Consider the following 27,324-nt stretch of genomic DNA (forward strand, 5'->3'; position numbering starts at 1 on the left):
ACTGCAGAAAGGCACTGCAATACTAGAGGCCCAATATTTTACTGAAAGATGTTGTGCAATTTAACAATACACCTGAATCATCAGGATGGGATCAGTTTTACTGGTAGACAGAATAAAAAAAAAAGTTTGTCAAGGATTCTGTGTTCCATTGCAAAGGGCTGATTTGCAGTTGAGATAAAAACAAAGATTAGTACTAAGAAAACAGGTTTTGGCACATATATTGTCTCTTCCAAAATATTTGAGCTAAAAGCTTTTTCTTAAGGATGTTAATACAGCACCTGCAGTATTCCTGGAAGAACAGCCTTTAAGTGTGTTTCAGAAGAAGGAGAAATACGTTTCTGCTATAAAAATCAACAGAGTCTGCTACATATCAATATGCACATTTGGAATATCTTTCTAGTCATTCATTCCCTTTGATTTTACCAGAAAATATTCTGTTTAAAAAAAAGAAGAAAAAAAGAAAGTTTCTGAAAGAATATCAATATTTTGACATGGAAGGAGAAAAGGGAAAATTACATGATAAGGTTCAGGAACAGTAAAATGAAAGCACTTATACCATAAAAATACCTGCTCTTGTCAAACAAAGGAGATGTACTTATAGTTATTTCATAACCTCCTCCTTCTAATTCATAAAAAGCTGTAACAAAGCTAGCTATATTTAAGTCTTTGAAATGCCTTTTAAAGTCATTCCTTTGCTTTCTTTTTTACTGAAAATAATCTTCATATTGATCGTAAAAAAATTTTCAATATTTGCATTAGGTTTAGATAAATTCAGAGAACTGTAAAAAATAGAAAAATGTTCCTCAATTCTAATAATGTTTGTATCTAGTAGATGCCTTTACAATTCCATGAAATACAACAAATTCATATGAAATTTATTATTAGAGAGGAAACTTGTCCCACTAAGCTCCAATCCTTTTTTATGGGATTTGTCTTTGCGCCTGTCTTGAATTAATCCTAAAGAGAATAGTCACTTGCACTAAACATCTTTTAAAAGTATACCTTTTTTCTAGTATGAGCAAGGACTGACAGGAAGATTGACTCTGTATGTAATATTCCTATATGAACAAAAAAAGACATACCTTCATTAAAAGTAAATGGCTATACATAGCTACACTAACAAATACGTTACCTACATGTGCATTATGTTTGCCCATATGTACATTGACTACTGGATATATTGCTACCTGCCTAACCTACATTAATAGAAAAATTTGGTGTGTTTGTAATAAAGTGCACCACTATGGACAGTGCAGGTGTTTTGTTTCCTGTCACAAAGCCTTTTGGACCTCTATTTTGAACTGATTTTTTGTACTAGCTATGGAGCTTATACTGTATATTCACATTAAGTTTTCCCATTGAAATTTCAGAAAAAGGGTTTAGGACATGTCACTGACAACCCTTTCTCATGCCTGGATCACCACAGTCAATTGGAGTTTGCACTAGAAAACTGAAAGCTCTTCCCAGAACAATTCAGATCCTTTGTGCTTCTTTATATGTTGAACACACATTAAAAATCATCACTTCTTTAAAATGAGAAAAAGAAGAGAAAAAAGATTCTTCTTAGCAGCCAAATCTTAATTTTCCATTCTGTGATATGATTAGGCACTTATTTATGCATTGTCAGTCACAAACATGCAGAAAACGTAAAAGTTATTGAAAAAATTAAAGTCTGCTCAACTGTCTTGCAGGACTGTTGGTTCTCTAAGTGCTTTGAAATTATGATGTATGAGGTAGATGTTGCATATTAAATAAAGATATTTAAATTATAAAGCCCCCGTTAGTGAAAGCTGATGAATGTTAAATGTTATGAGCCACAAGGCTGTGGCATCCATCATATTCACATATTATCACAGTCAGTGATGGAGCAGCCCCAGTGATGACAGATAGACTGCTAGATAGTTATCCCTTATTTCCAGAGTCGCCAAGCAAGCCTTTCAATCCCTTTGGCATTATTTTTAGCTTTGCATTAAATTAGCAACTTTTCCATCACGTTCTGGCAGAAAGTATCAATTCTTTCTTCACGTGTGGAAGGTAAAAGAATGATTTAGTGAAGCAAGGAGTAAAGGAAAAGGAAGCAGTAGCCCCTACCTCTGAAAAGGCTGCAAACTTCAAATGACTAGAAACAAATATAAAATTGTGATCTTGTGAAAGAACAGCAATGAAACAGGAAGCACACAATAATGGCTTTTCTCTGCACTAGGATAAAAGCTGAATTTTTGATGTGAACAGTATATTTTCATAAAATTTTATATACTATGTTTTATACACTTATTGGCTATTCCATAATAATGTGTGTGCTAACAGTAAAATTGCTCTTAAATTTATGTGTGTTATTTATACGTTCCCACGTAACAATGCTTTTTGTTGTAAAAAATATTCTGTTTATTAATGTAACTTTACAACCACTGCATCCAAGATCCGTGGTAAATTAATGACATTTTTATTATTTTATAGTGTCATTAAATTTTTACTGATCACTCCATCAAACAGAAGCAATAAAGGCCATAATGCAAACTGGGACACTTAGATCAGGGGAGCAGGAAGGCATTCCATATAGTCTGAAGTAAACGGCTTGCTATAAATGATATTTATACCATCTTTAAGGATGTGAGAATACTTGGACAAGTTTGGCAAAACTGTTTCTGTAGTACTGTGGATTGTGTACTTAAATAACAGTTTACTTGCCAGCAAGACAATTTTTTTTCAAACCATATGCGAGAAGATGACTGATTGCATCCATCTCTTGAAAAATAATATACGAAATGTAATAATACACTGGGCACCCCTCCCTTCTGGATTACCAAGACTGATCTGACTATACCCATGCCTCAAATTATTTCAACATGCTTGCTTTTTCCACATCTGAAATGTATGCTTAGTCTGAAATGGAAAATGGCATGCATGCCGATCGTTGTGTAAAAGATTTAAAATATATATATTTTTTGCAAACAAATACTTTTTATTTAAGTAGACGTGTTTGGACAATGATGTAATACCCTTTATTTCAATAGTCTAGCATGGAAGCAGTTACCAACATTAATTTAAAGAGCCAGTTTCTAGAAACTGAATTAATACGGGTCATTCACAGAAGCCACAGAGCATATGACTGAAAGGATATTATTTCTTCTGAGGACAGTACTTTAGTTAGAATGACTACAAATAATTATCACATGTTATCTTTATGTATGAAATGTATTTCAATTGAATTATTCCATACTAAATGTTCTAGTAGCTTATTTGCTAACTGTGATCTATTCCCTTCATGTACCATGGACAGTAAACAACAGGCAAACAACTTACTATATTCAAAACATAAAAAGGACATTTCAGTAGAACACAGAGAAAATTATTCCCAGTTTGGATAAGGAGGAATCACAAAACCTGTTTTTTTCCCCCTGGAAAGTCAAGATACAAATGTCTGAAGCTTTTCACCTTCTTCTTACTACTTTTTAAGGGCTAGGACTGAAAAGTTACATTATCCTCCACTTACAACCTTTTGCAACATCTTGGCACAGCAGGGATAATTACAAATTGACTTTCAGCCTTATCTCTGGACATTTTAGTTATTGTGGGTGGGAAGTTTAAACATTAACCTTATTACAACAATGTCAATCATCCTGCTGGTGTGCAGGCATGCAACTGCTGGAATTCTTTGGATGGCAAACTAGATAAACACGATAGTGGCATTATTGTTACAATTAAAAGCAAGGCCTTTGGTTTTGCAGAACTGTGGTGAATATCTAGAACTTGTTTTCAACATCATAGCAGCAGGAGTTGCTCCAAGAAACCAGAGAAATTAAATTAGCAAAGTAGGCAAACTTATTGTAGGAACACTGATATTTTAAGATATTACAAGATACAAAGTATAGCTTTTCCAACCACTGATTTACACATTGCACGAATGAAGGATATCCTGAGTTCTATGATGTTGACACAACCTGACCTTACTTTATTTTTTATGTAAGTGAAATACCTGAATTCAATGATCTCAGGAACCAAAGAGGGACAGTTCAGTGAATTTTCACCCTGACATACTGCTGTTTTCAGTTTTTGAAGGCTCCTATATTGTTCATTAACTGTTCCAGTACTATCTTTGCATGCTGAACATACAGCATGGACTAGCATCCCTGCCACAGACTACAGATTTGTGTTACATTACAGTGCCTCAAAGCAAACAGCTTGCTTGAAAAGATGTGGGGAGAGAGAAGCCATTAGGTCCCCTTTTAAATATATTCTTCCATCTTAAAGCATAACTGAAAAGTAAGACATTAAAAGTAGATAACAGGGAATTTACACTAAAATTTCTTTGCCTGACTGGCAAGCCTCAGCTGGCTTCCACGTGACAATGTGACATATGCAAGACCATCTCAAGCAGAAAATACTCCAAAGTTGTTCAGTAACAGAATTTCATAGTGATGGTCATGATATGGGACTTTCTTCTTTTAAGATCCAGGTTCTGGAGTCAAAATTGAGAATTGCAATTTCATCCAAATTTAGTGTCTAGAAAAAAGTTTGAAACTAGAGTGGTAAAGGCAAAAAATTCATCAGATAAATAAATGCAAACCCAAATGGCCTACCTGTAAACACTCTCTTTAGCTAATTATTTTGGAAGTCTGATTTTAAAGATCAGAATTCCTAGAGCCTCTGGTTAGTGTAAGCACTAGCCATCTTGATCTCCAAAAACAAATAAGAAGGATTTAGATGCATTCCCTGATTGATGGGAGCATTCAGCACATACTAATAAGTTAATAGACTTCAGTGCATTGAGGCTTGCCTTTAAAAATAAGTGTATGAATTTAAAAATATTTTTAAAAAGCAAAAAAAAAAGAACAGATAGCAAATGTTTCCATCTAAGTAGGATATTATGCCCTCCTACACATGAAGTATTGACATACCCGTAACTATTGCCACACTTGCAGGCACTCCTAAGCTATGGATCTGCCCTGGTTAGATTACTTTCAACAGGATTACTGCACTTACTGAGCCCCCTTAACCAAATGCTTTATGTCTTTGTTCATATGGTTTTAATATGGCTTTAACCAATTGCAAGGTTATTTATAAGTTTGCAACTCCCCAGTAGTTAGAGTTATGAAGCGTTCAGGCTTAAGCATATCCAGTTGTGTGGTAACCCAACTACTGCTTTCATGCGGTTTCCAACTTTTTATTCATGCACAAAGGCATGATGCATGGCAGTATCTGAGAACTTTCTGATTAACTCTTTGTTTCAGCAGCAAATTCATAGAGCAGCCTACAGTAAAATTACACATCAACTAAAAGGTAAAGATTTAAAAAACCCGAAAATTAAAAATCATACGAACTGTGGAATTCCACCTTAGACTGATGAGAAGTCATTAGTCCTTGAAAAACAGAAGGACAATCAATTAAATTAACAGCTGGTAAATGAAAAGCAAACAAAAGGAGTTACTACTTTACACTCTGCATAATACGGCTGTAGAATTCACTAGAGGTCAGAAAGAGTCCAAAGCTGGGGCTGTCACTTGTTTTTAAAAGAGCTGGATAATTTTATGACTGTTAATAACATTTGTAGTAACACATGCTAAGATAATCAAATCTCATGTTCCAGAGTGTAAGCTGTTCAACGGCTGGGGTCAAAGAGAAATTCCCTCGTTCTCTCTGCTGCTCCCTTCCCTCCTGACCAACATCCACAGATGATTAACTGGGAGCCTTCTAGGAAGAGAAGTTAATTTTCTTTTACAACATCAGGTATTGCTCACTAGATTTAAGGAAGAACTGGTAAATGGTATAGACCAAATTTATTTACCTTGTAGTTAGAAAGAACCTGAATGCAACCATTTAAAAAAACATATTTTCTTTTAACTAAACACATACATGTGCATTTTTGAGAGACAAAAATAAACACAAATTACAATTGACATGCACTTCTACTAGGAAATAGCAGGACTGGGGTTTTTTTTTCTGTGCTGTAAAGTGACTAATGGAAGCAATTCAACAGCTACTCTTGGATCTACAGAATGGTCATTCAAATTTCTAACATTTGAGTTACAAGAATAAATGCATAAGGACATGGCAAAACAAAGGTTTTTTTTCCCTAGTAGACTAAATATTACTGAGGAATAATAATATACATTTTGCTATATGTCAGTTTAATTTAGCAGCTGGTTAGACCTTGTCAGTTATGGCCTCATTTTCACCAAGTATTTAAAAATGGAGACATTGAAATGCCATAAAAGTGTACAGAAATACTTTTACCAAATTTAGACAATGCCATGATTCTGTATGTATATCTGTATGCTTCCCCAAACTTTTCTGTTTGTGACTAAATTTCATTAAAAGTATTGTCATGCATTAGAATCAAAACAATTTAGAAGATCAGAGATCTGGTTACTAGCCTGAAAACTGTGAATCTCTTTTTCTCTTAATCATCTAGTAATATATTCCAGGCTGGAAACATAGCTTTAGCAAGAAGCCACAGCAGTATAACAACCAGCAAAACTATTCTAGGTTCAGCACAACAATTTTTTTGGAACGGAAAAAAAAAAGGCAGAAAAGAAGTCACCAATTTCAATTTCATTGCGGTGTTCTGCAAACCTCAACAGCACAAAGCAAATTCAGCTGCCCTCCACACAAAGTTGGGAAAAGAGAGGTCTTAAAAAAATCCAGAACACACACACAGACATACACACATGCCACTGGTCAAACATCTTGAGAAGCAATATGATATTCTTTTACGAACAATATGGAAATGTAAGCGCATGCAAACAGACACATATATATGTTTGATTTTAAACCTATAAAAACTAAGAAAAAGACAGATGATGTTCTCATAGATACTTTCATTCCATCATTTCAACTGTGCGTTATGATAGGCACATGTCAGATTTTGTGACATGATCAAACAGTACTGGAAAAACTGTGATAAAAATGGACTACATGATGCAATAATCAATTATCAAATAGCAATAAATGCACTTTTCCTACTCTACATGTGGGTAGTAGTTCTAAAGGTTTAAAAGCAAATATTTCAAATACTCTGTTTGCAAGTATTTTTACAATTAAAGAACTAAACTTCAGGGAAAATCTGAATCTGAGTTTTGTGCATTTTATTACAGCAATCTTTGAACATGAATAGTGTTGCATATTGTAAGTATAGATTCCAGTAGCTCCATTAGGGTAAACCCTCCAGGGCTTTGGAAATAGAGATATCTAACCCAGATACTCTGAGTGACTCACTGGGGGTACCTACCCCTTTTGTTTATAAGCAATGCAGGCCTCTAGGTACGGCTGTTTCATCCCATTTTCAGGAAGACACCTGAAGTAGTTTAAATTGGTGATGCAAAAGACACTTGGGCTTAAATGTTCATATTCATATTTAGAATTAGAAATGCAATCAAGGCAGTTAACAAAATCCCACCAAATGCTACTGTTTTCAAGTATATGCCTTGCCTTGTGCTGGATGTAAATATATAATTGCATACCATGCATATATAGATTAAGTAGGCTTTTTCTGTATTCATCAAGCTGATTTTTTTATTTTGTAGCATTTTAAGTATACTTTTTCAAGGTTGCATTTTATGATTGCTGCTTATATATTACTCTGTTTATACTCAGACCTTTTTTGTTATGTTTAGAGGGAAAAGAAACATATCACTAAGGAATAAGGATGGGTGACAATGGAACAATGATAATAACATCATTATGCAGTGTTTTGCCTCTTGTACCCCCATCACTGCCATGTTTTTCTCTGATTATTTCAGCCTCAGGAAAATGTGCTGCTTACTGTTTATGTCAGGAAGGCAAGATTACTGTTTGCATGATTACAATATCAAGTATGATGTACGTAATGTCTGTGATAATATAGATGTACCCCTCAACTAGCTCCTATCTTTAATCTTCATTCAACAGGAAAAAAAAAAAAAAACAAACCAAAACAGTGAGTTGCAAATTCTTGCAGCCTCGTATAGGCCTTAATCTTGTCGAGTGCTGAGTACTTTCACTCCAGTCCAACAGAGGCCTCAAGAACATAGATAGTCACTACTTAACTCCAGGGGAATACTTATGTGCTTATGTTAAGAATGGACTAATGCACTTCACTGAATCAGGGCCAAAGTGCGTAGTTCTCATATGTTTACACTGAATCTGAGAATAAAAACTAAACAACTTCTTTCCAGGCTGAAAAAGATGCTTTCTCCTTCTTATTGATTACTCCTTTTCCCCTTTGAGACAGGTAGGATTTGAAGGCCTTCTGGTATGAAGAAGAATTATTCTTGTTTAGGAATAAAACAATAGAAAGCCAAGAACACAGTCCTGTAAGGATCTATGCAAGTGGACAAGACCTTGCATTAACAATGTCCTAGCTGGAGGCAAAGGAACAACTCCCTATCAGAGAAATTGCTATATTTACTTACTTATCTTTCTAATACAATCAGAACTAAGTTGCTTATAATTTATGTTTTTAAAATTTGTACTCAAGGAAAAAGCAGCCCAAACTGGATTTATGAACACTATAAATTCATCAAAACAAACAAAAAAAAGCAACTGATAAAGTAGGATAAAGGTTCCATTTGCTACATCTGACATGCAAATGCAGGCAAATAGGTACTTCCTGGAAGCTGGGAGAGATTTACCTCTCTCGGAAGGAGTAACTCTTCCACGCAGGAAGTATCAATCAAAACAATGCAAGAGCGAGAGTACTTTAAAAGGGTAACTGAAGGCTATGCATTTTTTTAATGCAGAATCCAGGAACTCTTACACCTGAAACCACCTTAAATGCAAAATGAATACCTACGGGCTGAAAAAATTATGTGGTTTTACTGCTGCAATATACAAAGACAAAACTGCTAGTCATCTATAGCTAATGCTACTGGCAAAAATCCATTCTCTAGCTTTTCATTTAAAGTAGAATGATTTTGTAAACCTTGTTTTGTTTTTATCATGAAAAGCTTGTTTCAAATTTCCCACGTAAGATATCCATTAAAGTACTCTTCAGCTCAATGCAACAATGACAGTTTAGAAAATGCTTTTATACCTTAAAAACCAATCTTGAATGGGAGTTTCAAAAGTAGTGGTTTCACCCACAGAGCATATTAGCCACTTATGTCCCACTTAAGACCTATTTTTGACCTCGTTTTCGGCATAAGCATAGACTGGGTCCTACTACATCTCTCTGCATTTAAAATGAACTTTTTCCCTCTTTTCCCCTATCCTCATTCATCCACTCTAGATGACATATATGGAAAAATTCATGCGATTCACTGAAGGAACATTCCAGCACCTCATTCCAGTGGAAGATTTTTGCTGCTCTGTGGACAAATACAATCTGTGAGTAAGAGGGAATTTCCTGTCTCATACCTTTCTTACTCCTTTGTATACTCATATACTTTATAACCGTGGTCATATTTTCTAGCTATGTCTTACAGGAAAGAGAATAATAATGTCCTGGGGAAGCAATCAGTATTTTGGAGCTTTTTACTATTATATATGTAGACAATCGCAATACCTACCACTGTGCATTAGTAGTACCCAAATCATTTTAAAAAGGAGGTTGGGAACAGTATCTCCAGGCACAGAGAGGGGAAATTATTATCTTCTGGTTACCCAGAAAGTCAATGATTAAGCTGAGAACTGAACCCAGGACTTCTGAACATTAGGCCAGTCCACTGGCTGTTATGCCACACTGCCTCTGCTGTAAATCTCTTTGATGGATTTTTCAGTCATGGAACATTAAAGGCTCTGCTCTTGTCTAATGAATATGTTTAAAGAAAACAGTACAAACAAAAGCAAATGTAACACTTAAATTATCTGAGATATACTGCTTTGATGTCACACTTGGATAAAGGATTTCCTACTGGAGACCTATGTACACTTATACATATTGAAAAATATTTTAGCCAGTACCACTAGCTGGCATGCTGGTATCTATTTATGTCTGAAAAGGGAACATAATCAGTTTTAGTTGGTTAAGTACAATCTGAGCCAACTTTTATATTATGACCAAAAGCTTGGCAATGCAGTAGCAGTGGCAAGTAGCAGAAAATTGCTTACAGTGTTATTTGCCAGATTACTTGAACGATTTACACTGGGTTTTCAAGAGAGTTTGAAGTATTAAAAACTTAAGATTTGGAAAAGCCTTGGACTGTGGATTCTTGTTCCTAGTTGCAACAAGATGCACAGGAGAGGGTTATGATATAGTATGACTGACTAAATGAAGCATTTTTTAATATAAACCACCTGAAACATTTAGGTGCAGTTCAGTTTGTACTGTTAAGATTTTTTTTTAATTGAAGATTTGGAGAGCCAATTGATTTAGATTAAATGCTCAACCTTTCATATCTACTTGTTTAAGATTCATGTTGACATTGTACTAAATATGGCCATACAGTTTATATTCCAGATAAATTGATCTGACTAAGCCTCACTCTTTAGTATGATTTTTACTCCAAGATAAATCAATATTTAATATCTCCTGCAACAGCCCCAGTAGATAATTTTAAACCTTTTCTCCATCCCATTAAGTTACCTTTAAAAATTCTTTATACAAGGCTTCACAGATGACTTCTGAAAAACTAGTTTATGAAAAGCAGTCTGAAATTCATTAATTCAGATGGAAAGGGTTTTTTAATCTTGCTGCATTGTGCTGATCTCTAAATCCATCTCTGTTTAGCTAATTCTCCTGCTCAGCTAATTTGAAGAATAAATAAATACTTCCTGTAAATCTGTAAAACAGATTTTAAACATAAAGAAAAATATCCTTCTACTGCTTGCTATATGGGACAAGATATCTCTAGGGTGTGGCTTTCTGCAAAGTCAGGCTGACCAAGGCTCTCCCTGACTCCCTGAGAGGATGGATACTCTGCATCATCAGGTACCAACCTCCACCCAGCTCCAACCCTGTTGCCACATCAGCTAAGAGAAGCAGTGATAAGCAGCAGTATGTCGGGCTCAGGCATCAGTCACATCCCAGCCTCCATTTTGAACATTAAAATCTACTGTCTGCTCCCTCTCCCCTCCCCACCCTCCAATCTGGTGGAGTGGCTAAGAAGGAGGAAAAACATCTCTTCCCCCTCCCTCAAACCTCTCCTATGGCTAAGGGCCCCAGTGGGATAGGAGTCTTTGATATCAGAAGAATGCAAACAGCAAGCCTTAGGTTTGCTGCTTCTTAGGGTTTAGAAACAGAGACATAAGAGGAATTTCAAATGATTATATATTGGGAGAACTGAAAGGGATGATGCCAAAAGGAAGGAAAGAACTATATACTCTGGAGCTATCTGGCTGTATATCCACCATTCAAACTACAGGATCTTCATATTCCTATCTGTACTCTACCCTACTCTTATTTCCTACTCTGCGTGACATTCAAAGTGCAGTTTCACGGACACTGTATGCAGCAGTGAAGCTCTGTCCCATCACTCACCTTCCAACCTACTGGTTCCCAACACAAACAGTCCACAATCCTTTAAATCTTCTGATTCAGCTATTTATGGGGTCATGCTGAAAACTCAAACAGTGAAATGATCCAGTTTAATAAAAGGGGAGGGGGGACTTTTTATTTTCAAAGCCTTGTTTTGCCACTTTTACAGCAGAGTTGCTCAAATAGTTGTGTCCTTGAGGGGGCAGTGAGCTGCAGCCCAGATTGCTGAGAACCTCTGCATGGGAGGGGCAGCATGTGGAACCTAGATAGCTCTTGCCTTTCAAATCTATTAAAGATCTTTATCTCAGGAACTATATCTGCTTTGGTTTGATTCAAAGCACAGCCTAAAAGGGTCTGATCCTAAATAAGTTCTTTCATCACTAACAAAATAGCAATATTAAAGAAAAAAGTAATGTGACTGATTAACTTACAATGCAGTTTTCAATTTTATCTCTATTCCTTTGCTACCTCCAAGCAATCAAAAACGTGCTAAATTGTGTATTTTGCTTATGGAAAGTGTTCAGTGTTTAGCTTAGTTGTGAACTCAAATCCAAGGCAGATTTAGCAACAAGAATGCAGTTGTATAGAGAACATACCCACTATATAGCAAAAATATGTGAAATAATATTCACTTTTCACCATGTAAGATGTTAGTGGGAATTCTACTGTGGAAATTGTGTGCTATTCTATTAATTAATTAAGATGTGACACACAACAGCAATATGAGGATGTTGTTTTCATGAGACACTACAAGGGTCCCAGCAAAAGCACAGTGAGGGTAAGCCACAGGGAAAAGCAGCAGCAGGGAAAAAAGGAAAGGAGACCAGAGCTAGCAGATCAGTGCAAAACACTGCAAGAAAATTTCCCTCTTTCTCATGATAAGAGAATGATAGAGACTTCCACTGCCTAAACCATAGTCTGCACCGCATTAGGAGCACTCCTAATACCGCAGGAGTGGAATCTCAGAACAGTTGAAGGATGAATAAGTGATGTGGGTCCTGATTCAGAGAAGCACATGTGCTGAAATCCATCCTTAACTTAGCAAATCTTTTACATTAGGAGAACTTAAATGGGGCCATGAACAGGAAATTGGGTGCTTTTTTCCCCTTTTAACTGGATTCTTTATGTTCTCATAACACATATTCCCAGGTAGCTACAGTAACATGGCATGGATGGAGATAAAGGGAAATCACTTGATAAACCAAGCAAGTAGTACACTTCATCTCCTTCCCTTATAGGATAACTCACACATTCACCACAGATTTCCCATACTGCAGTTCATTACTTTTGCCTGTCCATGGTAGCGAGTATATACTGATAAACTATGGATCCCTTTTGCACTGAATGGAATGGAAATCCTACATAGCAGAGCATGCTATTTAGTGCAGAGGACTGATAGGTATCTTGGTCTGTATATTGTCAGTCTATAACTGTGAATATTAACTCAGCCCATCCCTTGCAAAGAAAAAGAAAAAATAATCCTTGGGGGAAAGAGGGTGGGAGCAAAACTTTGCAGGAAAAAATCTTCCTTTTAGTTTATAAGTTTTGGGTTATTTCTGAAAGGAAACAAAGAGCTGACGCACACTTCATCAATGAGAGATTTGTCATGATGTAGTGTGATCTGTAGTGTGATATTGAAGAATAAAACACAGGAGTTATGCAAAGGTCATGCAGGTAATCCCTTGATAAAGGGGAATCCCTTGACAGGAAGAGTGCAGCCATACAACCTAATCTTATTCATGAGTATTCAAAGAGCTTGAGTGGTATCAGGTGAGGAACAGAATTCTGGCAAGGAGCTGGCAACTGAATATGTTCTGGCAACCTGCTGAACCCTTGACAGACCAAGAAGTTTTACAGTACATGATGTATCAGTGACTCACTTTGTGTACAGTTCTAATGCACATCCTCCCAGTAATGGCTTCTATTCGTACTGGCATCCAAAATATAGCAAAGAGTGTTCCTGGGCTTTAGAAATGGAAGGGAACAAGCATGTAAAGGTCAGATGCACTAAGCAAGAATCTGTATGTATATAAAAAGATAGTTCATCTGAATAGGAGCCATATAATAAAATTGTCACTTAGCAATTGAACTCAAGGATGCAAAGCAAATGGCAGTGAGATAAGAATGTATCCATTGCCTGCTATCTCAAGAAGCCTTTGACAAGATAACAGTGAAAGCATGCACCCAGCTACTGATCAACATGAGTCTGACATTAAACCACAAGTGTCCACTTCTTTTACTGGCTGTTTAATTGCTTCGGAACAGGTGGAGGTGAAGAGGAGATCTTTCCAAAACCTTGTCTCAGTGTTCTCCCTCAGTTAATGAATGTCAGCAAGTGGAAGAGAACAGAAATTTGATATGCTTTTCCAGCCTTTCTTATAGAAGCATTTGCAACATGTTAGAGGCCACAGGCATAAAAGTGTAATACTGGGAAATTAACGTTGTCTATAGATTTTCAGGATGTAAGCTGGGCGATTTCAGCTTGTGGGTTAGGCATACTTTAGGTTTTAAGTAGTGTTACAACAGCTTACTATGACTTCAACATGATTTTAGTACGAGTAATCTGATGTTGAATTTCATTTATTATACTTTTACACATTTCCAATTGAGATAGACCTGTTTATGGAGTTAGTATTATGTGACTACAGATGGACAAGCTATATGTGCAGTGAACAGTTTATTCAACAAATATAGTCTTTCTTATCTTTTCAAACTACCCCTGGAGGATCAGCAATTTCTACACATGCATGAGTAACGTGTCAGTGTTCTAACAATCTAACTTTTGAGTTATGCATGAACTGTGCACTTAAATGCTTGTGATTTATGCTGTAGTTGGTAACCTAAGACAAATTATATTGTTTTCAATGCCTGACTCAGTGATAAGTATTGCAACATTGCCTTAAATTACCTGAAAAGAGCAACTGGGAATTCTCTCAGCCAAAAGACCTCCCAGGTAGTGGAAAGCCTTTACTTCTATCTATCAAGTCCTGCATCCATTAGCTTCAACACCACAGAAAAACTGATGAACCTGCCTCTGGCATACCATTGGTAGGAAAAAGATGGCAGTGGTAAGGCATAGTGCAGCAAGGCCTGCAGGACCCCTAGATTAAATTGCTGCAGAGTTCACAGAGTTGCTGTAAAGATCTATAGTTAGCATTGACATTGTATCAGGGGCTGGAAGAGCTCCCTGGTACTGTGTTCCTCATTTGGTCAACATGGAGTTTGAAGTGGGTGCTGCATCAAAGCCTCTGTTTTTTATGAACAGGGTGTGAGCAATTTGGGCATAAACAGCAAATGCCTAATTGTGCACAAATGTCCATGTTCATATGCAAATACACCCATAGAAATAAAAATCCGTTTGCATGAATATTTGTGAAAAGAAAACAAAGGAAGCAATAAGCATGGTCAAACTCCATTAATCAGATTTCAAACAAACATTTGCAAATATTGTTTTGCATTATTTGCTCAAGTCTTTTCATGAGATAAGACAATTTTACCTGCTAGCATGCTTACTCTTTTGTTTGAAGCAAAACAGTTAAGCCAGCACAAAGTAGCATATAATCCCACAAACAGGCAGCTAAGTAAATATCCTTCAACAACAGGGAGTGTATTTCAATTTATTATACCTATTGACGCAGCCTAAGAATATTTGAGAAACAGGAGACATTTTTAATTTTAGAAAGTAATGAAGTATCAGAGAAAGTAATCCAAATTTATCCTTGCTGTACTTAATCTACTGCAGTTAAGAGAGTTGTACTGGCAATGCTTTTGGTGTTGTGCATTTACTTAGAAGAATACACACAGCTTGGAAATAAATGGCAGTAACTTTTGTGGATGTCTCTGCTTGTATCTAAGTGCAAAATAATATGCAAATGTATTCTGTAGTTTTCAGGACAATTGAAGAAGTGATATGTTAGCATTGTGCAGCTGCCATTCTGACCCACAATTTCAATCAATGAATATATTCCTGTGCTAGCAAATTTATGTTTGAACAATAATTTTCAACCTATCTTTATTGTTTTGTGGAGAAGCATAATAAAAACATGGAATACATTTCAGTATATATCTGCAAAGTCTCCTGAGTAGCTTGGGAAATGTATTGTACATACAAAGAAACAATCATTATACTGTTACAGTCATCACAAAGACACTATCCTTTATGGCAGAACGTCATCCTTCAGGAAAAAATATCCTTGTTGGTTTGTGCAAATTTTTCAACATTCACCCTTGGGACCCATTTTAATCTAATTCTGTTCCTTTGGGATTTTCTGTTGCTCCAAGATTTAAGGGAGAAGACCAAAATAGGGCAAAGCTTTTATCCTTTTCACAGGAAATACCCCATGCGAGTGAAAAAGCAGTGTATTTGGCACTGTTTCTTGAGCTGGAAAGGCAACAGAAGAAAGGAGCCAAATCCCATTATTATTATTATCATCATCATCATCATTATTATTATTAATGAAGTCTAAAACCTGCAGCTAGGCAACCCCTTCAAGTAGCCCTGACAACAGAAATAAAAAAACATAGTTGTGTTCAGCGACCATACAAGCATACTATTAAGCATAGGTAGTGGCAAAAACTCTAGTAGCCAATATTCAAATGCAAAAATAGCTATTAATACCAAAAGAGTGTGCTGGTTTCTTTCCAGAAAATAATATTTTATTGCCAAGTGCTCTTGTCATTGAACTGGAAGCATGAAAAACTTTAAAACTTCAGCTAATATGGGAAGTTTCTTCACTATACAGTGTGTGTGTATATATATACACATACACACCTGTATACATATGTGTATGTAGTTATTCAAATAATAAAGATTCATATAGGTTCCCTATGCTTAGGTGCATTTTCTTTTAATTTCTTACATATGTACATCATTATTGGACTGGTCAAACTTTTTTTAATTTATGGTCCAGTAAAGTTTCCATGATTTATACTTTGCAAAGATTGCATATTTTTCACTTAATTGATTTTGATAATTTAATCAATAGACAAATAATTTAGATTTTATTTTAATCAGCCTCTACATAATTTGAGGGACTAAGCATTTAACTGCACATCTAATATATTGCAACAGAAATGCACAAACTACCAACTTTATTAAGACAATTTTGGAAAGTAAGGCAATTGCGCAAAATGCTTATAAACAAAGGTCTGCACAGCAAATTCTTCCACAGGTGCAAAACTGGATCCATAGTAAGCTGGTGCCAAAGCTAATTTATCTGTAAATTTAGATGACCTACATATGCCAGAGATTTTGCACTGTTTCTTTTTGTCTTTTCACTGTCAGTTCCACAGTTTCAGTGAACATGTATTTTTAATGTGTAAATTTCAAATACATTATTTGTATGTCTCCTACACATAGCATACAAAGTAAATCTGAAAAAAAAAATCGTAGGTATATTGGTAGGCATGAGTATGAATATTTAGGTGTAAATAATAGTATTTGAGCAATAGCATGTGATCAATTAAAGGCTGAATCATGTTACGTACAGACAGAAAGTTAACGTTTCATGAGCAGCTTTAATATTTCTGTCTCTTGAGTTTGAGGAACAGACTTGACAAGATTTCATACCCACAGCCTTCTGCACCTGGTTCCCATTATAAACCTGGCCTTGATAATGGAGCTATGTTCTTCTACAGAGGCTAATGTTAGCAATGGTATTTTCTTCCCATAACTCTCATAACCTGAGTACCAGTGTTATGGCTGTATTTGACCCCTCTGTGCACATGCAGTTACAACTTCCATCACCTTCCTCACTAAATACATAGAGATCAGATAAAACATTTCTTTAAGTACGGGTACAATTTCTAAGCCTGATTTTATTTCCTGTGATAGCTACAAAAGCTAGTGATATAGTGCAGGCTTCAGGGTTATATTGAAAGTCAGATTTTTTTTTTTTCCTTGTTTGTTTATAATGGAACCATTTCTCTTTAAAAGATATGGTTGGAAACCCGGGGATTAATTTCTTTTTTCCAAGATGCTCTGCTTTGAATTTAATTCCAAATTACATTTTAAAGTTCTAATTGTAAAGATAAATTCACTGCAACACTTCTCTGTGTCTGAGAGATATTAAAATCATTCAGCTATTCAAAGATGCATCTAATTCCTGATCAGACCTCACAATAGAAAGAAAAAAAGAAAAACAAAAAAAGACAATGCTCCCTGTGTCCTACTGTTATCCTATAAATACACTGATTCAGAAAACCAATGCAAGCGCATATGACAATGAAATTCATGCAAAGCAAAAATCATCAACACCTTGAACTTCTTGAAAAAATAGCAGGGAATTCCCTGGAGTGATATGCTGCCTAGGAAGTCCAGTCATAACACACACAATATACGCTGCAAAAATTTTGCTTGGAATCATTACTTTCCCCCCCTCATTCATTGTTATAAACTTAAATTGATTTCATGCTTTATCTTATACTGTCAAGCAATTTCAAATATTGGAAGCAACAGCATAAATAAACAGAATTTCTCCAGCTACAAAACTAAATGTTTGAAGTCCAGCATGTTTTCCAGTTCTAATAAAAGGGGGCAGTATTACATCAGCTGAAATTCTGAATTGTCCAAATTATCGTAAAAAGTGCTGGAGAAGGATACAAAACTGCTGAATTTCACTGAAGATAGACTGTTAGTGTATACGCAGTCACAAACCTGCTTGTCTGCCTTGGGGTAAAATTTTCAGAACTAGTTCAATGGGACTTAGGCTCCTGCATTGCAGCTACTTTAGAAAATTTTTACTTGAGTCACTATTTTTCTTTCAAAATTAAGGAAATATTACAGTTGATAAAAAATGAAGGCACATTTTTCATGTAGCTAGGATAACCCCTAAGCTTAAAAAGGAAATTGCAAAATTATTGCAGTTTCAAAAAATTTTGGAAGAAAAATTTTTATACTTCTTTCCCTTTTTTTTTTTTTAAATAAAGTTTTTTTAGAATAAAATACTGGTGCCTAAATATGGCTTTAGGAAGTTAACTTTGAAAACTCAATATTAAAAAATCGTTGCTTATATATATTATGTACAGCCACAAGCAGATTACTAAATTGGCCAAATTCACAGTAAAGTATAAAGGACATTTGTTTTGTAAGAATTATGAGGACTGCTGGGATTTGTGTTTGAAACTTTTCCCTATTCTGGGGCATTTAACTTAGACAAGTCATTTATCTGTTATAAAATGATGGAACTGTAAAGAGGTTGTCTCTGTGCAACGTGTCCTTCTACGTCTCAGAAACTCCCCAGGGAAAGGTTTGTTGACTTGAGCAGAATGACGTATTCAGGAAAAACAGCTTCCCAGTTGCAGTGTCTCTTTGTGGAAATCAGATTCTTCATTAGACAGATGGAATACACTCCCACTGAGCTGAATAAATTGCCTATATTCTTGCAAGAAAGTGAGACCACACTAACAGTTCCTTAAGTAAATCAGTGTCTTTCTTTTTTCTGTCTATACAGTTCCAGATTTTCTATTATAGAATCTAAATATATATATTTAAACTTAAATTAAATTATACGTAAGTGTAAGCTATATGGGGCAGGACCTTCCTTAAGTTGCAGTGAGAACAGAACTTGGTACAATGACTATCGAGACAATACCATAATAAAAGTAATAACTTTGCAAAACTAGTCATTTGCTGTTGATATTGCTATCCATTTTTTGGCCTAATTATGAGGTATTTGTCCTTTAACTACAAGTAGAACTAAGATTAACCAACAGAAATAAGGATCCAATTGAAAATGCTTACAGTTTCTGTTATGTCTCCCAGCAGACTGAAATATAAGCATTGACGTCTTATTTACTAGTTACAAATATTCTTCTATAAGAAACTAAAAGAAAAAAGAAAATATAAGAGTTTTTCTTAAAAGATAAAAGCAAATGAGAATAGATCAGTCTTTGCAAATCCAAACCACTTATTCATAAAGATTTATAAAAATCCACAAGGCCCTTATGACCAATTTATTCACGTTCTCAATTTAAGGGTGGTCATGACTACTTGCAGTAAAAGGAGAAAAGGTAATTGAATGCAGGATGTGTGCTTTTTTTTTTAACTGGGTTGAGAAATGACTAATAACAAGGATGCTAATAACAATGTGTTTCTCTTGGTGATTGAGAAATACCCTGCACTTGCAGAAAAGACAGTGTAACTCCTGCCTCTGCAGTTGTTCTGTCTATAATACTGAACGTATGGGGAGAAAAAAGCTGGTAAAAAACTGTCGGCAACATAATCCAGTACTGCTTGCATTTAGAAAAAAGCAATACAATGATGGAGCCATTGCAGGGCTGTAGGCAGTCAAAAGGAGATTGTGCATGACTACATGCATAGACTTCCTGAAGTGTTTTTATCAGGCGAAGTTTGTACGCATGTGCAGTAGCTTCATATAAATGATGAAGTGTAACAGCTCCAGAGGAGTTGTTACACTCTATTGTGTCAATAATCCACATATTTAACAGTCCCTAAATACAGCAGACCGTAACACCTCCAAAGGGGTCGTTATGGCTTATCAAGTCAAATCCAAGTGCCTAAATATGGATTTGATCAATAGACTGTAACATCTCCAAGGGTAAATAATACACGTTTTTAAGAATGTACACATTTTGCATACAAACTGTGGTCTATATTAGGATAAACGATGTGGATTCAACTTGTAAAACTTTGATTTAGAAATAAGAAAGGAATAAAAGGCTCATTATAAGAGGTGCTAAAGTACCATAATTCCCAGGAAGTGGGCGATGACTCATGTCATTTATTTTGGGGTCTAATTCTGGTTTCCTACTGCAAATACACAGTTGCCTGAAAATCTACAAAAGAGTGGGAATGGAATATAAACATAAAAACGTTATATTAAATTCTACTTCCTCTCAGATCTCAACGAATATGCTTCGTGGGTAAGTAAATGGGGAGGTGGGGGTATATCCTCGGTACTAGCAGATATGTTGTGATTATTAATTGGGTATATGTTCTATCTTGACTTCATGTATTTTTCTCCGATGAAATTAACACATTTCTGCCTATATTTTTTCTACAAAGATTTTCTGAAATGTTTTTGTCAGTGTTTTCATGCTTTATGCACAAAAAAGATAGGATCTGGTCCTTTTAAAAATAATGTCAGTTATCTTATAAATTATATAGCATTTTCAGGTTCATTTAAAGCCTTAAATCAAAGCAAATCTTCTAGGCAAGCATGCTAGTTCAAAATACTAAAATAAATACAAGTAGCTCTAGCAATGCAAATTTTGTTTAAGTACTCTTTTTTGTTGAAGGTAAACATGGCTTGACTGGAAAAAAGTCATATCCTCCAAACAAAGCCAGTTTTTGTATGATTTTACTTTTGCTTATATCACATGGAAAGAGCTATGTAGTCTATTTTCTGGATTTTCCTAATTCTCTCCCCTTCCCCAGTGTTTCTGTTTACTCTGTGAAACCACTGACACGGTTACTTCTTCCCTTTCCTCAGTTAGACCACACCTGATCAGCACCAAGTGGAGTAGAAAAAGTCAACTCTGCTATAATGACTTTTTGCCTTGTGTGCACTGTACTGGTTTTGGCTCGGATAGAGGTAATTTTAGTTTGCATGGTGCTGAGTTTTGGATTTGTGACCAAAACAGTGCTGATAACACAGGGATGTTTTGCCTGTTGCTGAACAGTGCTTCTACAGCATCAAGACCTTTTCTGTTTCTTATGCTGGCCCGCCAGCAAATAGGCTGGGGGTGCACAAGATGCTGGGAGGGGCACAGCCAGGCCAGCTGACCCAAACTGACCGAAGGGATATTCTACACCATAAGACGTCATGCTCAGCAATAAAAGCTGGGGGAAAAAGGAAGAAGGGGAAACGCTTGGAGTTTTGGCATTTGTCTTCCCAAGTAACTGTTACATGTGCTGAAGCCCTGCTTTCCTGGAAATGGCTAAACATCTGCCTGCTGATGGGAAGTAGTGAATGATTTTATTTTGCTTTGCTTGTGCACATAGCTTTTGCTTTACTTATTAAACTGTCTCAACCCACGAGTTTTCTCACTTTTACCCTTCTGATTCTCTTCCCCATCCCACTGGAGGGGAGTGAGTGAGCGGCTGTGTGGTGCCTACCTGCTTACCTTAACCCACAACAGTACACAAACTGAAATAACTCCATAATTGTAGATGTCCGTAGAACGGTATCAACTCAAAAGTATAGCCTAACCTTAATACTTCAGCAAATGACAAAGTTGGACTGTGCCAGAGTACTGCATGTTTTTGTTTTGGTCTTTCTGAAGAGTGAATCTCTGTGAGCACTTTTAAAGCTTTGTAGGAGATTTTTTTGAACAGCAGCATATGAACAGAGGCAATTTTCAATTCTATGTCTCTAACCAAATACAAAGCTTCCAGAGATTTAAATGACACATTTTCAAAAAGGCCTAAGCCCAGGCTTTGAAGCTATGTACATAATTTTGTAAGCGCAATCATTTGCACAACAAACTATTACCAGCCATCTGAACTTGAAGACCAGTAACTGACCAGAACTCAATAGATTTTTTTTTTAAACCAGCTGCAGGCAATTAATTTGTCATCTTTTTCTGGTGCCAGCTTCTAGCTACTCATTTATACAAGTCTAATAACCCGAAGCCAATTTCTGAAAATTTGGTCCTGAAAACATAGGGTCCTGATTCTTCAAAAGAAACCAATCCAAAATTGCAACTATGTTATCAAAGCTTCACTGGGATTATGACAGAAACTATATACAGTCTTCTTGGCATACAATTATTTCAAAATTATGTTTTTCTAATTGAAGTGATCTATCATCCCCCCCCCCATTTTGATCATCCTGCCCATCATTTTTAGAGTAAAAGAAATAGATCATAATGTAAAAATTGAAAGGCAGAGAGTAAAGGGGGAAAGAAGAGTATTCTAGAATTCTGTTTGTGCAAAGGATGCTTCTGGTTTTAATGTCTTTTATACTTGCTATAAAATATAAATACATTCCTTCAATATTCATGACTGACTTAATTCTTTTATTTTCTTTAGGACAGAGAGTGGGGATATATCGTCATTTAAAATGACTGATTTATATCCCATTCTTTTGTAAATCCTGCCTTTTCTTGCATCTGCAGAGCAAGGATAACAGACTAGCATACCAAAGGTAAAACCAGAGTACATATTACAACTTTTTCCTGCCTTAGTGGTTCACTCTGTAGTACATGCTACAATAAATAAACCCAGCAGGATTATATAAGGGCACTGAGAGATTTAACAACAGATTTCCTCGCTGCTGTTTTATTCTTAGGTTTTAAAAGTTGCAAGTGGTACCATGAAAAGTCTCCCCGTAAAAGATGGCATTTGAGAATGATGTTGTTTATATTTGTTAAAGAGTTCCAGTTGACTCTGTTGTATTTGGAAATAAAAAAATTTTTTTTTTCCTCTGACTGCCTGATGTATAACCTCAGTCTGGAAGCTGTACATCAATCTGTGTATTGCTAGTAACCAGCACAAAAAAGAAATTTCAGATTATTCACTGAAATATTTACTGACTCTGCTTTAAAAGGTGAAAGGCGAAATAGAAACTTGTTATATCAAATACAAGACAAACGTAGCACTGAAAATACTCAGGGAGCAGACTTGATAAGGAAGTGGATGCCATTTTTATACTTACTTTTCAAAGTCAAATCAAATCTTAAGAATTCTTTTAATAGCCCTTGTAGTGTATTAGATATTTTTAAATGTTATGCCACTGAAACTCATAAAATATATTTTTAAATAAGCATAATTTTATAAACTCTTAATACTGATGATAGGTGTGACATTTATTTTATTTTTAGAACTTGGGCTTTAGTACCCTACCTCTTAGTTAAGACAAACACTGACTTTACAATTAGAGTGTTGTCTGAATACGGCCTGCTTGATCAGTCATTAATTTCTATATTTTTTCATACTATCAATCTGTATTAAATGAGTTTTTCAATGCTGACATTTAAACTAACACAAGCAGAAATAAATATTTATTAGCCTCTGAATTTGACTTGTAAAAGTATTGTTAATCCTGTGTGGCAACAGTTTAACAAATCTTTTTAATAGACACTGATCCTTTCTCTTGTTTTGAGTACTGTAAAGAACCTATTAAGCAAAAATATAAAATGTAGATTAAAAGGTATGTATCAGTCTTTGATGGATCTCTTTACAACATTTCTTTGCATTTCCATGCCTTGCAACAATCCACTTACTCACCAAGTATTCCCTTGTGGGTTGAGAAAAGATCATAGTATCATCAAATTCACAGTTTAAGATATAGTTAATATTCTGCTGAGTCTTATACTCAGCCTGGACTAAAAATTCATGTTAGTCTTTGGAGTATAATATAATCTTTCTTCCCTCCTCCAAGATACAAAGAACCTACCTTCTAATATACAGATATATCACAGAATTTTCATTAATGAATTATAGGCACTGAAAACTACCTGTTTTTCAATATTTTTTTGCAGCAAATAGTCTGAAACACTAGTTGCTTTACAGGCTAATGAATGTGTCAGTTTTCATTCATTACTAAATTGCGTCATAACTGTTCCTATTTGCCAAGGCCATAGTGATTACTGGGATAATATTTTTCCCTTTCTAGTTAACTGGAATAAGGATTGTGGTATATAACTGATTTTGTGTCAATGGTGAAAACTAACCTGTGTGCTGTATTTTTTGCAGCATAAGCCACCTCTAGGGAAGCTAACAGAGAAGCATTCTTCATCTAAAGGGCTGCCTTATAGCTCAGCCAATTACCTGATTCAGTGTTCACTGGCTCTGTTACACACACAGAGACCTGCCCCTGGAGCAGATCTTGTAGACCTTGGAAAAGCCACAGAACAGGACAACACAGATACAAAGAATTTTCCAAGAGACTTCTTTGTCCTCTGAGCGGTCCTTAAAATGTGTGTGATAGAAACTGTTCCTCACCTTTCGGATGCGATCCCAGCTTGCTATTTTGTAAACTGAATTATGTCCTGCTCAGTCCAATGTTGGTCACGTTCTCTCACCAATTTCTCTCATTTACCGTTTTTTTTTTTAATGCCCCATTTCATTTTAGTGTTTGGAAACTATGGCCAAGATTCAACAAAGAACTTTGATCTCTAATTTTGCATTGAAACTAACAGCCAAAAGCACTGTTTTGAGCCTAAATACTTTGTTGCATCTGATCACAGATTCACACACACTCAGATACATTCAATAGCCTTGTAATACTCAATGATGGTAGTACCTAACTGGCCTTTTTGCCGTATTTATCAATCCAATCATTCTCAAAAGCACAATTCAAAATCTAGTGACCACTTACAATGGTAGCTTCAACCAATTCATTTTCCACATTGTTATATGCATGCTTACAGCTTAATCACATGAGTGCACAGGACTTTTTTTGAATGCTGTCATGTAAACGTAGAGAAGTTTGTAGCACAGCACTGTGAAGTGACAGGGTGTATTTAACCTGAAATCAGAGATGGCTAAAAGCTCTAAAAGAAATTTTATATAAAAATAAGAAGCTATTTGCAGGGAAAAGAAGAATGAATGACAGACTGTGTGGCAATGGGAGACATTACCTTTTCATTCCTGCAGTTGTTTAGACCCATGTTATTCATGGAGGGCAGTTTTCCATCAACACCATGCGGCTGCTGTTGCTGCTGCTGCTCCCTTTGGATCTGCTCTCTCATTTTTCGAGCCTCCTGAATGGCTTTCATTACTGTGTCCTGGTCCCCAAATAGGGCAGGTGAATTAAGACTGGAAAGGATATCTATAAACAGAGAACACACTTTATTTAGGGAATTATCCCAATTAGAATCCCGGGTAAGCACTCAGCTCTCATACTGTTAGAGCTGTACCCAACTCACATCTGCAAAAGGAGGAGGAGTAGCAATTGTTGTCTGTTTGAAGGCTGAATTAATCTATAGAAGTGATTGATACGCCTGTGCTCTTCTTTTGCTGTTATAAATACAGCCACTGATGTCTTGGCATAGCCTGATATGGAAGTATCTGAGCATACTCATGGACTCAAAGTTCAAAGTTAAATATGTTTTTAAGACAACAGTATTCTGAAGCTTAAGTGGGAAGCCTTTGAAGTATTAATAATAATTAATAAAATGAACAAAGAAGGAGAAAGAAATCTTGTTTACTTGGCCATGAAAGTCTATGTCAATTTTTAGAATTTCTTTATCGAGAGAACCATCACTCCAGACATTTAGCTTTCAATTTCAGAAAGAGTACCCACAGTTACTTTTAGGGGACAGAGCTTGTTATCACCTTAACATGAGTATAAAGCTCTAAATCAGTAGAGAAAAAAATGGTTTTCTTTCTATCACTCTGGACAGAAGGAGAAACCTTTAAACATGCATCAAACTCACACGAAACATTCCTGTCGCATCTTAAAATGCATGCTAGAGGTAAAGATGAGTACCCCAGATACAGTTTCTGGTTTGAGACCAAAAAACAGCAATTATTTGGTGACTGGTTGTTTTGTGTTGCTGTGATGAAGCTTTAACTTGATCCACCTGTTCCTGCAAGGGAGTATCCTCTATACAGCACATGGATAGATTTGTGTATATATATTCTAGCTAGGAAATTTTGAGCAGAATTTGTGCATGACCTGTGCAACTGCCTGACAAGCAAATGTCTTTTATAAAAGCTATGAATTTGTTAGATTTGTGTACTTACTAACAGTCCAATGTAAAAAAATCCAAACAAACAAGAAAATCCCCCCAAAACCGAACAGGCTAAGACTTGGAATTCTCCTTCAAAGATAATTTTCACGTTCTCTTGACTTCATTGAAGTTCAGCTGAGTAAAATATAGCAAATTCAACCTCAAAGGACCCTGAATTCTTTTAAAATAAAAAAGGTTAAGATTAAGGGTTTCTCGTGCTTTATCCTGGGAACTAAACAGTTGATAATACTGTGGTCTAGATGAGATGCAAACTGTCATGTTTTAGATGGAACTGTGGTGGTTTGGGCCTGATTGAAGCACTACTCTCCAAAATAAAAGTAACATATTAGAGGGCAACCATTGTTCTTGCTGGGTAAAATTTCCAATGCTCTGAACTGATTCAGCAACTAAGTTCCATTCTGGAGCCTAAGTAAGCTGGGAACCATATTTGCATGACTTTTAATGAGACTTAGACTCCAAATCACCTAAATTTATTGTAAAAATGGAGCAAAAGGTGCTATGTTGCTTGCTGATTTTTAACAATGTTTCCCTGGCTTCTTTTATACTTAAGGATTGAGAGGAAAAGTTTTTATGACTTTACATGAAAAATATTCACACCTTAGGTGTATCTTCTTTAGCCATTTCTCTGGAATGTTCTGTGACTTCAAACGGATATGCCACTTTCTAATGTTAGATAGTGCAGTGATAGCTGGAAATAAATTGACAGGTAGAATATCTAGCTAGCTGCAGAAAGTATCTTTCAGAGATCATGATGTTCCCAAGTGTTTTGGGAATGGAACAAATCATAATTTTTATATATTTAATGTATGTATTTAACATATCTGTTCATTATTTTCAAGTGTTTCTATATATTTTACAAGTACACTTGAGCTACAGATCATGAATAAGTGGTCTGTAGTAAGTATTTAGTCACTGTTAAAATTTACTATTTGAACTTTAGGGCTGATCATCTACATTTTGCAGCTCTTGATTCTGTTTCTTGACTGGTTAAGGTAGTCTTCACACATAGTTTTCAGATCAATTTTGTTTCATGACTTAATAAGCTTTATTTCTTAATTAAAGAATCTTGAACACATGTCAAAAATTCCCTATTCGCAACCATATGAATTAACAAAATCTTGACAGATGGGTGAATAAATAATAAAAACATGAACAAATAATAAAATGAACAAATAATAAAATAAACTGGCTGGACTGAAGCCTTTCTGTCTTTGTTAAAAAAAAAAAAAAGAATATATTCAGCATACGGTCTTTGTAAGATGAACTTAATA

At 35.6% G+C, this 27,324-nt stretch overlaps 1 protein-coding gene across 6 annotated transcripts in view; it reads right to left on the minus strand.

Moving 5' to 3' along the window:
• SOX6 (SRY-box transcription factor 6) overlaps window positions 1-27,324 on the minus strand; it is a 378,275-nt gene that overhangs the window by 33,985 nt on the left and 316,966 nt on the right. For all 6 annotated transcript variants that reach the window (XM_050897879.1, XM_050897880.1, XM_050897883.1 and 3 more), the window contains one exon: window positions 24,938-25,128. In XM_050897879.1, coding sequence (XP_050753836.1) covers window positions 24,938-25,128 — 191 coding nt within the window. The remainder of the gene's footprint in view (window positions 1-24,937; window positions 25,129-27,324) is intronic.

This window comes from Gymnogyps californianus, chromosome 5 (genome assembly GCF_018139145.2).
Source record: "Gymnogyps californianus isolate 813 chromosome 5, ASM1813914v2, whole genome shotgun sequence".
In the NCBI taxonomy this organism is placed as follows: domain Eukaryota; kingdom Metazoa; phylum Chordata; class Aves; order Accipitriformes; family Cathartidae; genus Gymnogyps; species Gymnogyps californianus.